Raw genomic sequence first — 15,525 nt, 5'->3', positions numbered from 1 at the left:
ATTTTGAACCCTGTTTATTGCAATGATAGAAAACACAGATTACATGAAAGCAAACACACATGAAAGACTCACATACAATTTGATTAAAAGCAAACAACTACAATAACAATTCCATAAGTAAATAAGAGATGGTGTGCAAACTGCATTAAAAAAGTGGCGACATTCTATTTTGCCTCGTATTAAGAGGATTGCACTGGGAATGAAGGAGTTCTTATAATGGTAAGTAAGGGGTTGTGAAGGGTCCTTAGTAATGAGGTCTGCTTTTTACGGCCTGACTGCTTGATTTACAGTAAGAGTTGTTACAGTCAGTGCAGTTTGTATTGTATATATATATATAAAGTTAAATAAAGTCGTGCAGTTTTTGTTTAACGATTTAATATTGAGGGACTATTTTCACATCGCGGATGTGCACACACGTTTGAGTCTCAACAAGACGGTGACGTCACGTTCTGTCAGTCACCCTGCTCCGCCATCGTTTCGTCGAGGCTGGCTGAGCTTTTCTGATAATAACCGATTATCGCTGTTTTTCGGATGAAGATGGCTGCAGGTCCTCTTTCTGTATCCTCCACTGCATCCACAAACAACGATGGCATCCTCATTGGTGACAAAGTTTATTCGGAAGTGTACCTTACGATCGACAACTCGCTCATACCGGAGGAAAGGTTTTCTCCGACGCCGTCGATGCTCGACGGCCTCGACCTGGACACAGAGACCGACCTTCGCATACTCGGATGTGAAGTGATTCAGTCGGCGGGCATTCTTCTCCGGTTACCCCAGGTAAACCTTCTTGAATAGTATGGCTAACGTTACCTCATATTATACATGTTGGTGTTTGGTTTATTCACAATAAGCAACGATGTATTTCTAGTCCTCAACACGTTGCGGCCTGGTTGTTAGCTGTTTGCTAAATTAGCTAGCCTTTTCACGTTGGCGTGGTGTAACGTTAGTTAAAATGGCGGCGGTCCATTGTGCAAGGTTAGGCAAGCTTATACAAGACAAAGTCCAAACGTCATACTCTGTATTTTTCTCGTCAGGTGGCAATGGCAACGGGTCAGGTGCTGTTTCATCGTTTTTTCTACTCCAAGTCCTTCGTCAAGCACAGTTTTGAGGTAAGTCCGTTTAAGCTTATGGCTCATTGTCGGGCCGCCGGTAACATAACGTCATGGTTACGTTCGTGGCAGCCATATTGTCGATACGTTGTTTTTTGAACTGCTGTAAGACAAAGAGGGGACATACTGGAGATCAATACTAAACAAATCAAACACACAAAGTACAGAAATGACACTGAATCAAAACGGTTTTACTTTTCTCTAGTGGAAGACCTCAAATAATGTAGGTACACAAGTATTGTAAACATAGCAGTAACGTTATCTTACAGTCAGTCTCAATCAACTTTTTTTCTAGATTAAAATGGTGGTTGGTTGGCGGGTCGATGTGACTTTATACATTTTGCCATCATATCAGTAATATTATATTTACAAACTAACTAAAGTTAATCTTAGTAATGCAGTTAATATTACTATATATGTTTAATTGGTCTGTCGGAGAAAAGCAAATATCGGAAATGCTGGTCTCTAAAAGTGGGCAATATGGATAAATTCTTCACACTATAGCTAGCTAGTACATTGTAATGTACAAACATAATGATGCAATAATCGGTACACTTTATTATAATCATCATTAATAAAATGGCAAAATGCTGCTTAACTAAACTTTAGTTTGTAGTTATTTTACTGTTAACAAACTGAAATATTGAATTTATAATATATGTTATAATGCATGTTACTGTATCATCAGTTTAGTGTAATATAAAAGCCTATTGTTTATACATTAATGTAAATAGTTATACTTTGTCAATGGTTAATAATTGTGTGTAAACCATTTCTAAACATTATTTGGATGGCTGTAAAGTTGCAACTACTGCATACAATAATTAGGTAATGATTAATAAGTAGTTTGTAAAACATCAAGTAACATCCATTAATTTTTTTTAATTGATCTGTAAAGAAGATGGTTAATTAATACTGCACTGATAATAGCTATCTAAATAATGTAATAGATGCTTTACAAAGTATTCATTAACCATTAACAAGGTATTATAATCATCAGTTGCAACTTTATAATAGCAATCCAAATAATGTTTGACGGTTTACAAACACTTTCTTAATCATTAACAATACTTAATAAATGTTATGTTTGAAACCAACCAATACAATAAAACATGATTGCATTACTTGTGATTAGTTAACATTATTGTCATGTCATTATTTGTTAACAGTGAAAGAACTATTGATCTAAGTTTAATTAACTATCAATTTACCATTTATAAGTGAGTTATACACTTGCTTAAAATGGTAGCTACAATAGTATAAATAGGCCAAATATGGCAAAATTTCTCGATCAATGACATTTATGTCTCTTAGGTGCATGTTATTTTCACATTTACTAGTCGAGTGTGGGCACTCTATCTCTGGATGTACGTCTTAGGTTATTGAACTCTTTCTTCCAACTTTTTGCTTCAATTATCTTGGCAGATTGTTGCTATGGCTTGCATCAACTTGGCCTCCAAGATTGAGGAAGCACCAAGACGAGTACGAGATGTCATTAATGTTTTCCACCACCTGAGACAGATCAGAGGCAAAAAGTAAGTGTCGTCATTGAAACCAGTCTTCTCCTTTGGGAAATAATACGTTTTTGTTACATTGCTTTTGGTTCTATCCAGTATGATGTTGATCTGTTTTGCTGTGAAAGTGCCCTTCTGTTTATCCATGTGCTCTAAACCATTTTAAAACTTTTCAGTTTCCGCTTCACTGGTAGTTTCAGAAGTGTAATTGTCTACATATAACATCTGAGTTTGACATTACACTGAGATTGATATCTCCACAATTTCACTTAAAAAATTGGCTGCATTTTGAGCATTGTAAGACAAGGCATCACTGCATTATTTGCATGTGCCTTTGTCTTCATAGAAATATGTTTATGTCAATACTATAGACCTTGGCATTAACTTGGCTTCTTTTTTCCCTTGCAACCAACTAACAGCGACCAGCTACATTTACCAAAGCCTGGGTGATGTGGAATGGTACGTAAGATGAAGCAGTCGGCATGACAACCATGATGCAGGGCCAACCCACCCCCTCCAGTGGGAGACGCCCGTGGTCTGAGCCACCGTGGGGCACTGGGATCAGGGATGACAGGTTGGCCGAAGGTCCTTGGCCCCCGGGGCGCTTTGAGGACTCCTGTGGTTCAATCTTAAGCTTTTGGTATCTGTCCTTCAATCTGTGGACCATTGGGTAACGTAGTCTTCTTCACTGACTGCTCCTCACCATGCATTTTGTTTGTGCTGCGAGAGTAAAAAGCCCGTTCACCAACTGTTACCATGGCTTTACTAGAAATATCTCCTTGTTCGTTGAAGTTAGGATAATTAATTGAATACCATGCGGGTTATGTTTTTGTTTAGGGTCAGTGCATGGCCTGTAGCGTTTAATAGTTTGGAATTATCTGTAGGTTATTTGAATCTGAATTAAAGTAAATGTACCAGTAACCGTGATGCACCTGTAGCAACTCTGTTATTTAGATGTGGATTTAGACATGTAAAGTAATAAACATCACACTGATAGTTTTTACCATGCATGTGGTTTGTAGCATGGCAGTATTCACATTTAAATTTATCTTATTTGAGACATCAAAACACTAGATTTTAATTTGAAATTTGATTGTTGTTGGTTCTGTAAAGTAGGCTAAATTACTACTCATAAATGTTAGAAGGATGTCGGTCTGTTTTTCTCAAGTACGGTTTATTCTGTTACTGTGATATAGATCATATATAATAAATGGTACATAAAGTAGGAGGCTGATAGTTCAAAATGAGATCATAATGCATCTAAGTTGTAGCATTTAATGATTGCTATTAAACTATAACAATATGTAGATCTGTTTGTCTGCATCAGTAGTGTTTAAATCTGCTGTGTTCAACCAGCAGATGTTTTCTAGGCTGGTACAGCATTCTGCAGTGAAGTCAAAATGTCGTCATTGGACAAAGATAACTGTATTTTTCTGATATCTTCTTTGAGTCTAGATATCGTTCTGCACTATTAACAAATCAAGTAGTCAGTGGTTTTGGTTAGTTAAGAGGATTAATTATACTGACATATACAGTACATTAGAATAGGTGAGGATGATTTGGGACTCATAGTGGTTTTGTGTTTAATTTGAGTTGCGTGGTGAGGTGATGTGGCCAATGGTCTGAGTTGATATTTCTGTTAAAGCTGTGACACAGTGTGAATGAGGTTGAGGGCTGTCTACAAATCCCATATGCTTTCACTAGAACCACAGGAGTCCACAGACCCCAGCAAACTGTCAGGCATGCAAACACTTAAACCTGTTGCTTTTAGTTGGTTGAAATGGGAAAAAGAAAAGAGTGCAAGAAATCAAAAGGGCACTTTCTTTCATTACTTTTATTTCGAAAGGGGGAAACTTTATTTTATTTTGATTCCTTTATAAACCAGGACTCCAAGTTCATTGATACTTGATCAGAACTACATAAATACCAAAAACCAAGTCATCAAAGCGGAACGGCGGGTCCTGAAGGAGCTGGGCTTCTGTGTGCATGTCAAGCATCCTCACAAGGTGAGTTTAAGCCACACTCATAACTATTTTAATTGTGTAGTTTAGCTATTGCAACTTTAAGTTTGTTCCTCCCATGCAGATGCAACTACTCAGGAAGCAGCTTTATACAACTATTCTCACTTTTTACAGCCATTTTTCACTGGGCGCGTCTGTGCTGCGTTCCCGTTTTGTTCCGTCCTCAGCCACGCACAATACCACACCACGCCATCTCAGAAGTGAAGCGTCTTGCTGCCCGACTCGCAGATTTTATTGTCTCTACAAGTACTTTACAGAACAGTCACATGTTTATTAAACTAGTATCTTCCTTCCACTCCAAGCACTCCTACAGTTAAACTCCATGCCTTCTCTTTTCTGGCGTTGGAATCCAGTGAAGGCACTGTTTCACTTCATGCCTAACACTGTGAACACCCTGCGGCTCGCATGAAAATAAACAGGAATATTGTGGAATATCAAGCATTGACTTGAATGGCCGCGATTGCTCGCGGGGTTCACGGTGTCTCTGGAACGCAGCGCAGACGCGCCTGGTGGAAAATACTGATGAGAACATGCTTAAAGGCTGCTTTATGCTTTGGCACTAAATCAACGCCGTGGGTACGTACGTAGGTACGTGGAGACCATAGGCCGGACAATACGCAGTAGCCTGACGGGCACCTCAAAAAAATTTAACTACACATCCCGGCAATGCATGTCGCTTGTCTGTGGCTTGGTATTGTCTGTGGCTTCTCCATAAACATAAAATCAAGGAGAGGGTTAACTTTTCCTGCTAAAGATTTTTGACCATGGTCAGAAAGCACAGGGGAGACACTTTGTTTCTCTCACTATGCTTCTAGAGTCAATACTCGCTCCGAAGCTAATCACTGTCATTCTCTCTCTCGCTCTACCACACACTCCCCACGGACACACACATGCCGGCCCTGCTATTCTCTTAAAGAGATCAACGCACACACCAATGCACAAGTATAAACTTCAGGCCACTTACGTAGGCTACGGCGTAAGCTCTGCGTAGAGCCTCCGCGGATCCATAAAACAGCCTTTAGTTTGAACAATGTCATACCTGTGTTTTTAACCTATAATCAATTTATGATTCCAGATTATCGTCATGTACCTTCAAGTCCTGGAATGTGAGAAGAACCAGACACTGGTCCAGACGGCCTGGTAAGTTCCTTTCTAGTTCTCCACTGACCCCCCCACAGCAGCAACCTGTGTCATGTCTGCAAGAAGTGCCAGCAGACCTGGGCTAAAAGTGAAGTTGAACAAGTTTCAAATGGTTGAATCACTTGAAGAGCACATGATTTATCTGCTAGGATCTTGGGACACACCCATATGTGGAAACATCACCTGTCAGATAAGTGATATTCAAGTGCCCCTTGTGTTTTTAAGCACAAATTTGAAAAGCACTCAACAACCATTTTGCCCAGGTCTGACCGCGACGTTCCCTCACTCCATTTTAACCCTTCCACCTCTTTTTTTCTGATGGAGCGATTTGTTTTTATTGCAAACCTGTTACGTGTCTCACTCTCTTGTCTGCCCTTACATGGCTTTGCTGTGAAGTCTGTTTGATTTGCGGTGCCCAGGGAACTTGGTTTAACTTTGTCCTTTCTCTCTACTCTTTGATTAAAGGGTAGTCCATGCTGGTAAGTCACATAAAGAACCTCTGAACTCTGCCTCCTCCAACCACATGACCTCAGGAAGCTCCCCCCATTGGTTGGCTGCCCCTCTCCAGACAGCCAATCCCAATGCCAAGATTCACTGAAGGGGGCGGGCGGGCCTTTACCAACAGCCAACATCGTCTTGTTTTCTCTTGGGTGTCCAAAAGGATTTGTATTTGTTGGTCTTGCTACAAAGGTTTCAACTGTAATGCCCATTTTTGCTAAGTAGCTACATATATATTTATATTCTGACTTTTTTTTCTAGTTTACTTGCATCTAGCATTGAAGTAAACTTAGCAACAACAGAATAACTTTTTTGACCAGTTTACCTGCCTTTTTTTTTTATTTTTTTTTTTTAGTATTTACAGTAGTATACTGTGTCCTGTCCCCAACTGACGTGGTGTCCAGACATGTGTCTGTCTTACAGGCTGATCCGGTTTTGCCTCCCAAGGACCTGTCTCACCCACGCAGCAGTCAGAATCCAACGGCCATGTGTTATGTATAGTAGCGTTGGCATAGCAGTTTCACACTGACCTGCCAAAGTGCAGGTCAGGTCATTTGATGAAGGCAGGTTAGACTGAAAGTAATCCCTGTGTAGCAGGTTTTCAACGAGTACTTGTGGCAAACTTCCTGTGGAGCAGTACATATTTGAATGGGTGTATGCATTTGGAGTGTCACCACTGAATAATGGACGTTTCACTGCTTTGTGATTAGTTGTAGTATTTAAGCCTGGTGGTTGTAGTTCCTTTTGATAATAATTAGGGCTGTCAATCTATTAAAATATGTAATTGCGTTGTCCATAGTTAATCACGATTAATCGCACATTTTCTGTTTGTTCAAAATGTACCTTAAAGAGATATTTGGCAAGTATTTAACTATACTATACACAGGAGTGGAAATACTTGTTTTATTCAAATGTATGTATATTTATTATTGGAAGTCAATTATCACACAAAACAATGTCAAATAATGTCCAGAAACCCTCATAGCAGTGTGTCCGTTATCCGATAATTACGGTTTCTTTTAGCTGTGTGTCGAACGTAAAAGATAGCAGATATTACTGAAGTTGCAATAAACGGCACAATCCTCGATGTTGAAGTTGCAAAAACATCCATTGTTTCCATTGGTACTGGGGGGGAGGAAATTAAGAATCACAAAAGAAAAATAGAAACTGGATGTTCAGTTTTGTTCAGGAAAAGGGAGTGAGTGAGTGAGACGGTGCCAGTAAGTGGGCGAGAGATGTGACCAGATTATCATAGTTTTATAATAATGCAGCAAGGATCCAGCCGCTTCATACATAACAATAACAATAGCGGACCTGCCGATGCACATTCAACCCCCGTTGGACCTGTTCAGAGACTCCAGTCTGCAGTGTAATTCACACTTCACTGATAAACCAGAGAACTGTACAGTTACCTGGGCTTCATGATCATTCATAACAGAACCTGAGTTAATCCGTCGAAATTAGTGGCGTTAAACAAATTTGCATTGACAGCCCTAATAATAATCTGGATAGGATCAGCGTGGAGTTAGTTTATCAGGGTTTTACCATCATGTTTCTGTTATCACGTTTTTGTCTTAAGGACTTCTATGTTTCTTAAGGACATAGATGCTCACACCACCCTGTAGTTGCCTGATTCACATCCTGGCCATTTTGTCTTTCCTAATGCTCTCCCATGGCTAATCTAATTTACCCATTGTCCCAGACAACCCACTGACACGTAATCTGTGTTGTAGCACAGAGATTTCACCCAGCCTAAGTAGTGAGGCATAGATTGCCACCTAATGTCTTTTCGATAAGTCGTAGAGGAAATGGGGTTGCAGACAAATACAATCATGGTTTTATGGGGGTCCGTTTCAAATCATGGCTGGAAAGCATTCATTTAAAGTAAAAAGTTGTTGCAGTTGAACCTTTGAATCAAGGTGAAATGTCGCGATCCCTATGGCTCAGACACTAAACATACAAACTTTAGGTTGTCTGAATATTAGACCAGTGTTGCATCATTTGATTACATCAACATGACGCTGACTCCCAAAATCTACCTGTTTGCCACCATACATGCTGTGTCTCCCTATTCCCTCGGATATAACATCTGAAAGTAGAAACTGCATTGTCGGAAGTGTTGCTTCTTGATGATGGGTTGCATCTGTATGCCTGCATGCTCTCCCCCCTCCACACAAACGCACAAGGCATGTGTCATTGTCTCACTCATTTGTCTTTAGCTACTCTAAGGTCAGTGTGGTAAAATGGTCTTGGCAGGTCTACAGTAGATCATTTCCCATTTCTGTCTTCATGCTTTCCCTGTGACATACAGCACTCCCATGGATGCCCCAGAGAGAAATGGACAAAGTTAAATTTTAAAGATAAAAATGCAAATCGCATTTAAGTACTGTGTAACTAAAAAAATGTGTTGTGTTGTTGTAGCTGTCAGGGCTTATGATTAATATGCTCTCAGTGCCTATTCTTCAGCATATCAGTGAGCAGTTAATGTTGATGCTTGTTTAGAAGTCACCCACCACACATTTCTGAGTGGTGAAGATTTCTTAGTTTTAAGAATTGGCTAGGATTTAATTGGGAATGAAAAATCTAAATATCAGTTTGGAAAGAATTATTAAGCCCTGATAAGGTGTTGGCACTATAGACAAATGTTACAGATTATTAACCTACAGTAACAATTTATGGTTAAAGCTGTGACACATCTTAGATGATGTGGGTATGGGTGAGAAGATGCTATGTTTTTGTTTCTATGTGTTGTATTTGCCTTCATAGGAACTACATGAATGATACCCTGCGGACAAACGTGTTTGTGAGATTCCAAGCCGAGACTATTGCCTGTGCCTGCATATTCCTCGCTGCCCGAGCCCTGCAGGTAAGAGGAAATGTTTACCTAAAACATGTTTTCACCTTGCCATTAATGCTGCAGTCTTGTTTTTGCACTAAATGCTGTCACATCAAATCCTCTATAGCTATACAGTATAGTCCCTCCAAATGTAACCTTTTGTGCGTGTTTTTCCCAGATACCTCTGCCATCCAAACCTAATTGGTACCTGCTTTTTGGAGCCAGTGATGACGATGTTAAAGAGGTCTGCATCACCACCCTTAAACTCTACACCAGGAAGAAGGTAGTTTTTTTTTTGTTTTTTGAGGGCACGAATTAGTATGACCTTGAATCATCATGTGATTTGCAATCATTTTAAACATTCTGTTTTTAACCCAGTGGAAATGTGCATCACATCCTTCTATAAAGCTGTAAATGACACTGCCGTTGACTCCTTCGCTGTATGCCGTAGGGGAAACTGCTATTAGCTATTAGCAGCAGTGTTAAGTTAGGGTTATGGTCGCTGTGGTATTTCTGGCGCGAGCCATAATAAAATGACTTCACCGCATCTGTCATGTCTAGCGCGAAGGCCCTGCAAGTTGTCACAGCGCATGGTCATGCACCTTTGAATTTTTGTAACGCTGCGCTTTCAGTTCAACGTGGTCGGCTGGGAAGACTGGCTGAGCAGGTTCACCTCTACAAACATCTGTATGATTCTTCATGGAGACGTGTGTGTGTGTGTGTGTGTGTGTGTGTGTGTGTGTGTGTGTGTGTGTGTGTGTGTGTGTGTGTCAGCCAACCAATCAGCGCGCAGCTCATGTAAATATTCATGAGCATACCATATAAGGTAGAAAACCTGTCATCTCATTCAGGTCTATTTCACAGGGTTGCATTAGGGAGCATAGAACAGCACCCGGCCATTTTCAGCCCAACCAATGTTACATACCCTATTAGGAGACCTTAAGGAACAGGGTGAAATACCCTATATAATCATTCTATCACCCCTTTTTAAATATGTGGTCAGAGAGAGACACCACACTGGGTAAAGAAGAAGCGTTTTGCTTGAGGGTGTGGAAAACATTAGATCGCTTTGTCAAAGCTATAAAAAAAAAAAAACAGCCTCATGGAAGGAGTGTTCTTAAGTGTTAAAGGCAGACAGTAATTTTGATTTGGAGATAAACGACAGCCATGTTAATAATTACAGTAGATAAATGTAATGTTTGGCGGTGTCATGAATGTGTTTACTACTGTTGCCAGGCAGCTTGCTTTCCTTTACTTCTGCTCTCTACTGCTTCTGGCTTATTCACAGATTATTTTGTTTGTACGCCCTCTGGTCTTTTGGAGAATACTGCAACAATGCGTTGAGCATTAATGTCTCTGTGCATGCTCGTAGAACGCGCCATCTACAGAGGTGGTAGCCAGTACTCCGTGTTTATGTGTAAACTGACGTTGAAGTGTGATTTCTTCCCCAGCCTAACTATGACCAGCTGGAGAAAGAGGTAGAGCGGAGGAAGGTGTTCTTGGCAGAGGTCAAGCTGAAGGCTAAAGGCCTGAACCCTGATGGTACCCCTGCACTGTCCACACTGGGTGGCTTCTCTCCTGCTTCCAAGCCCTGCTCCCCAAACGTGGTCAAGGTGGAAGAGAAGTCCCCAAACCCCCAGACCCTCAAACCAGTTAAGAAGGATCCAGACAGCCGGACTCAGATCAACAAGAGTCCACACAATGGGTAAGAAACAAACACGCATACACTATATTAGTAGTGGTATATGATATTTCAGCTATAGTCATTCAGACTTTCCTTAATACTTTTATTTTGCCTCCATTAAGTTTTTCATCTTTTGTTTCGGAGTAGGAGCTGGCCCGTAGTGCCATTTATCTAACAGTGTGTCTTTCATAAGCCTACTATTTTTTTTTTCCAGCTTAAGGAAAGACGTAAAGATCGGAAGGAACAGCAGGAGCGGAAGTGGATCTCGTTCAAGAACGCGTTCCCGGTCTAGATCCCGCTCCCCTCGCAGACAGTAAGATCACTTACAATATGTAAAGACATTCTTAGTTTACTTATCTTAGTGTTAACTTGTATGATAGTATAACTCTTAAATGTAGGGGTGTAACGGTATGCAAAAATCACGGTTCGGTACGTACCTCGGTTTTAAAGTCTCGGTTCATTTTCGGTACAGTAAGGGAAAGAAATGCAAACATTAAACTGCAGGTGGTTTATTACTATAAACTTTTTTTTAACAATTTATTTACACTTTTTAAAACACTTTTTAATAAATATATATATATATATATAAAATAAAAAAAGAATAAGAAAAATACTGCTGCAAAGTTCTCCACTAAATAAAATATTCTGTCTCAAACCAATATCACATAATAAAATATAATGAAAAATATAAATAAATAACTATGGATTACAGTGCAGCATTATCAATCCCAGCTTGTCAACAACGTGACATGAGTATGGTCGTAGATCAGCTGCTATAAAAACACCAATTGCTTTTGTTATTGCGTTGGCCCGATCGGAATTACCAGCAAAGGTCTGTTTAAATGCCAACGGGAGCGGCGTTTGAATTACGGTCGTTTTTTTCCTTGTAGTAGTGATGTTCACACTCGCGTGATGCCTTTTCAAGTGCGTTAGCAACGTCGGCACACTGCTTTCGTCTTATTGACTAGTCTTTGTCCGTTGACGTATTTCACTGGGAAACCGAAGTGTTCCCAAACAGGAGACCTTAATGATATGGGTGGCTCTTCAAGCTCCGGCTTGTCCGTACTGTCTATGGGCTTGTCTGCATTGGCCATGACGCTAGCTAGCGAGAGGCTGGGCAAAATCGTGCCGTGTATGTTGTTGTACAGCGCGCGGTGTGTGATTTTTATTTTTTTATTTAATTTTTTGTTTTTTTTCCCCCAAACCACTTCAGCGGAAATCCCGCCCTGCAGTTGATTTCATTGGTTTAGGTTACAGTGACGGCGGGTAGGTTTAGAGATCAGTGTTTGGTGTAGGCAATCTGTACAGTGATTGACATATTGACATGACCAATGAAAACTTTAGAATGAGCTGCAGGGCGGGATTTGCGCTGAACGCGGAGACTTCCGCCACTTAATATGTTCGTGTGGAAACACGAAAATTGACCTATGTTCCGCACACACAAGATTGCGTTCGGTGCACACGCGCACCGTACCGAAAGCCCTGTACCGAAACGGTCCGGTACGAATACACGTACCGTTACACCCCTACTTAAATGTATTAGGGATGTGTTAACCTGCCTTTTTACGCCTCCGCGACAGCCGTGGCCGAAGGCATTATATTTTCGGGTTGTACGTCCATCCAACGCAATATCTCAAACGCCTTGAAAGAATCTCTTAGAAGTTGGCACAAACATCCACTTGGACTTAAGGAAGAACTGATTAGATTTTAGAGGTCAATGTCTCTGTGACCTCACAAAATGCATTTTTGGCCATAACTCAAGAATTCATACACTAATTATGACATTTCACAACAAAGGTGCAATGTTGTAATTCTAGTTTATTTAGCTGAATGTATTCCTTATCTTCCTCTTTTCTCTTCTGCTTCCACAGTTACAACAGCAGACGCAGTCGCTCAGGGACCTACAGTTCTCGCTCACGTTCTCGCTCTCACAGTCGCAGTCCATCGCCTCGGCGACATCCGCCCTCACCCCTCCTCCCCCACCTCAAGTCCAAGACCAGCCACCATGGCAATAGCGACTCCAAGCCCAGCGGACGCCACAGCAACAGTGGAGGCGGAGGATCTGGTCACAAGAGGAAGCGCTCACGCTCTCGGTCACGGTCTCGCACTCCGGTCAAAGTAGACAGGGAGCGGGACAGAGAGAGGGAACGGGACAGAGACCGTAGTTCCTTTGACCTCTCTACAAAGAAACACAAACACGAGCGAGGAGGTGGTCATCGAGGCGACAGGAGGGAGAGGGAGAGGTCTCGGTCCTACGACAGGGACAGAGAGAGGGAGCGTAGCCACAAGAGCAAACACCACAGCAGCAGCAGTGGGCATTCAGGACATAGCCGTCACCGCCGCTGAGACAACACACACACACACACACACACACACACACACACACACACCCAAACACGCTAGTTCTAGGACTGATAGTCACTAAAGTATTTTCAGTATACTTGAAACAAAATCAGATTTGGCATGTTCTCTGAATGCTGTTAAGTACAGTTGACTGTTGGCAAACATCAGTGTGACTCCTGGTCTGTTCATTTAATGAAAGACGCATCTTGCAAGTTCTTAAAAAGGTTAACTTTTTGCTGCCTTCAACCTGTCAAATGACATTTCTTGGGGGTTGTTGACAAAGAACTTGCAAAAATGTCAGCACACTCAATGTAGCTCTCGAAGCCAAACGCTGCACCTCTGCCATGGTTGAGAGAACTTGCCTTGTTTGGTTTCATTTGGGGTATATTACCAGCCTAATACCAACATAGTTGGGCTCCTGGGTTTCTCATATGCATCCTGAAAATTACCATTTAAACTATGATTTACAGGAATGTTGATTCTCTTCAACCATTGTTATTGTCCTAAGCCAAATAACTAAGCATTTAGTTTTATTATGGAAATGTCACTAATGAAAAACTGTAATAAAGCCTTGACATCAGAAGCATTTATGGTAACACTGCTGAAATTGCCTGAATCCTACACATAGCTTCTGCATGTACATGTCTTGGTGATAAAATATTCATTGCTTTGACTTATCTACACAACAGCACACGTGTAGCTGATATTCGGCAGAGGTTGATGTTATTATAGATTAAATGTATGCGTCTGAGGAACCCAGCCTGCGGCAGTAGCTACCAGCATTTAGTGGACATAAGATTTAATGGTTTACTATCCTTTTTTTCAATCAGGTCAGACATGATCAGTGGTTGAGGGAACACACCAATGCAGTGTGATATCAGTCCTAGACCTGTCATTGTTCTTTCCACCTATAGGTTTTTCTTAATTTCCCCATGATACCTCCACTCCACACACCACTACCCTCTCTCTAGTCTACCCCTTTGTTCTTAGTTTTAAATGTAAAGTTATGGACTTTGGGAAAACAAAACTTATTTACAGTGTAAAGATGGATCAATATCTGCTGACAATGAACGCTTTGATTTATAAAAGCAAACAGCTCAGTGGAAGGATCGAATGAATAAATGTAAAATAAAAGCGATCATTCAGGAAAGATCAATATGTTTGCACATTAAGGGACTGGTGGTGAGCGAGTGGTTTTTGTTTCCTTTTTTTGGACATGTATGTTGCTAAAGCTGTGTTTTGTACAGTTTCCAAACAGCTGACTGGTTATAGACTTGTTTTTCCTTTTTTTTTACAGCAGGGGATGCAGACTTAATTTCAGAATTTTAGGGTTGTCAATTTGTTACACTGGTTTTTAGTCTGCATGTGTTCATGTCCAATTTTTATTCAATAATAAATGAGTTATGCCACTGAACTGTACGGTCTTTATTGAATTGGTGCCTGTTATGAAATGAATCCTATTGAACATGTTTGGTGTAGTGAAGAAGTAAAGACTTGCTCATGAGTATTATCCAATGGTGGTTTTGACTTAAACTCTCATCTCAAGATACTGGTTCTTGTAATTGGAGGCAAAGTTATAGTTAAAGTTAAGGTGATTTGATTTATATCTACCCCAAATGTAAAGCTGAGTATTGCCTGGGGTATAATCTTTAGATTGTGTGTTATGACAGCCAGAGGGTGCTGTTGGCCTTACTAATACACGTGTTCATGTCTTCCTGGAAGACATGCCATATTAGGAGTTAACTGTTAAAACAACTCTATCGTCATATATTCACTAAGCAATGGTTTCGGGAACATTTCCACATTGATTTTGTCAATGTCTGCCTCTATGTTGTCCCCCATGTCACTGCTCCATCTCTGTCATGAAGCTGTTCTGTCTCAAAGTTTCAAGTTATTAATTCTTACATTCTTTATCATGTAGCTGCCACACAATAAGTGATTACACCTGCCAAAAAGCCCAATGACATGACACACCCACACTGAAAGCACTGCCTGATGCTTTACAAATTGTGCAACAGAAAGCCAGTCTACACTGTTATATGAGGTAACACTCTCTTCTATAATGTGCATTAAAGCACCTTTACATACAGGTCACACACATGCCATTATATCCACAGTGTGAACTGGCTGTTGGCAAGACAGATCTGTAAATCTTTTCTTAGCTGGTGAAGGGTCAATTACACCACTGAGAAACAATAGTTGGCTTATAGCCATTCAATGTACTCTGTAGGTTTTGAGATGGTCACTACTGTCACTCCAATACGATTGTATCTAACGTAATAATGATCCCTGAGTTTACTGCATAGCTGTAAGGCATTGCATTTAAGTTAAGAGTTGGTAGTGTGACATTAACATGAGTTAATGGTTTTCGCACTGCTTA

At 40.7% G+C, this 15,525-nt stretch overlaps 1 protein-coding gene and 1 long non-coding RNA gene across 5 annotated transcripts; one reads left to right on the top strand and one right to left on the bottom strand.

Moving 5' to 3' along the window:
- The first annotated feature begins 425 nt into the window (after positions 1-425).
- On the top strand, positions 426-14,559 carry ccnl1a (cyclin L1a). 4 transcript variants are annotated; one of them, XM_036004021.1, is made up of 10 exons: positions 437-777; positions 1,035-1,109; positions 2,535-2,644; positions 4,509-4,629; positions 5,720-5,784; positions 9,049-9,148; positions 9,297-9,401; positions 10,570-10,823; positions 11,017-11,115; positions 12,674-14,559. In XM_036004021.1, the coding sequence occupies exons 1-10, from the start codon at positions 532-534 to the stop codon at positions 13,146-13,148; spliced, it is 1,650 nt and encodes a 549-aa protein (XP_035859914.1). In that variant the 5' UTR covers positions 437-531; the 3' UTR covers positions 13,149-14,559. The 4 variants fall into 4 exon arrangements, 3 of the variants coding, with proteins under 3 accessions (XP_031146582.1, XP_035859914.1, XP_035859915.1); XM_036004022.1 differs by lacking the exon at positions 437-777 and adding an exon at positions 3,043-3,197 and having other exon boundaries at positions 1,030-1,109; XR_004898009.1 differs by lacking the exons at positions 10,570-10,823; positions 11,017-11,115; positions 12,674-14,559 and adding an exon at positions 6,250-6,263 and having other exon boundaries at positions 428-777.
- On the bottom strand, positions 11,014-12,439 carry LOC118495557. The gene is made up of 2 exons (XR_004898010.1): positions 12,327-12,439; positions 11,014-11,189 (listed from the first exon to the last, which is right to left on the bottom strand). It is a non-coding gene; the product is annotated as an uncharacterized LOC118495557 (long non-coding RNA).
- Positions 14,560-15,525: the final 966 nt, after the last annotated feature.

This window comes from Sander lucioperca, chromosome 8 (assembly GCF_008315115.2).
Source record: "Sander lucioperca isolate FBNREF2018 chromosome 8, SLUC_FBN_1.2, whole genome shotgun sequence".
Classification (NCBI taxonomy): Eukaryota; Metazoa; Chordata; class Actinopteri; order Perciformes; family Percidae; genus Sander; species Sander lucioperca.
The sequence above is the reverse complement of the archived record's forward strand: the minus strand, read 5'-3'. Positions and strand labels throughout refer to the sequence as shown.

Excerpts from the sequence above, each read along its gene's own strand:
- ccnl1a (XM_036004021.1), top strand. The coding sequence starts at position 532 with ATGAAGATGGCTGCAGGTCCTCTTTCTGTATCCTCCACTGCATCCACA. Across the intron at positions 1,110-2,534 it reads TCGTCAAGCACAGTTTTGAG|ATTGTTGCTATGGCTTGCAT; the intron begins GTAAGTCCGTTT and ends TTATCTTGGCAG. Across the intron at positions 2,645-4,508 it reads AGACAGATCAGAGGCAAAAA|GACTCCAAGTTCATTGATAC; the intron begins GTAAGTGTCGTC and ends TTTATAAACCAG.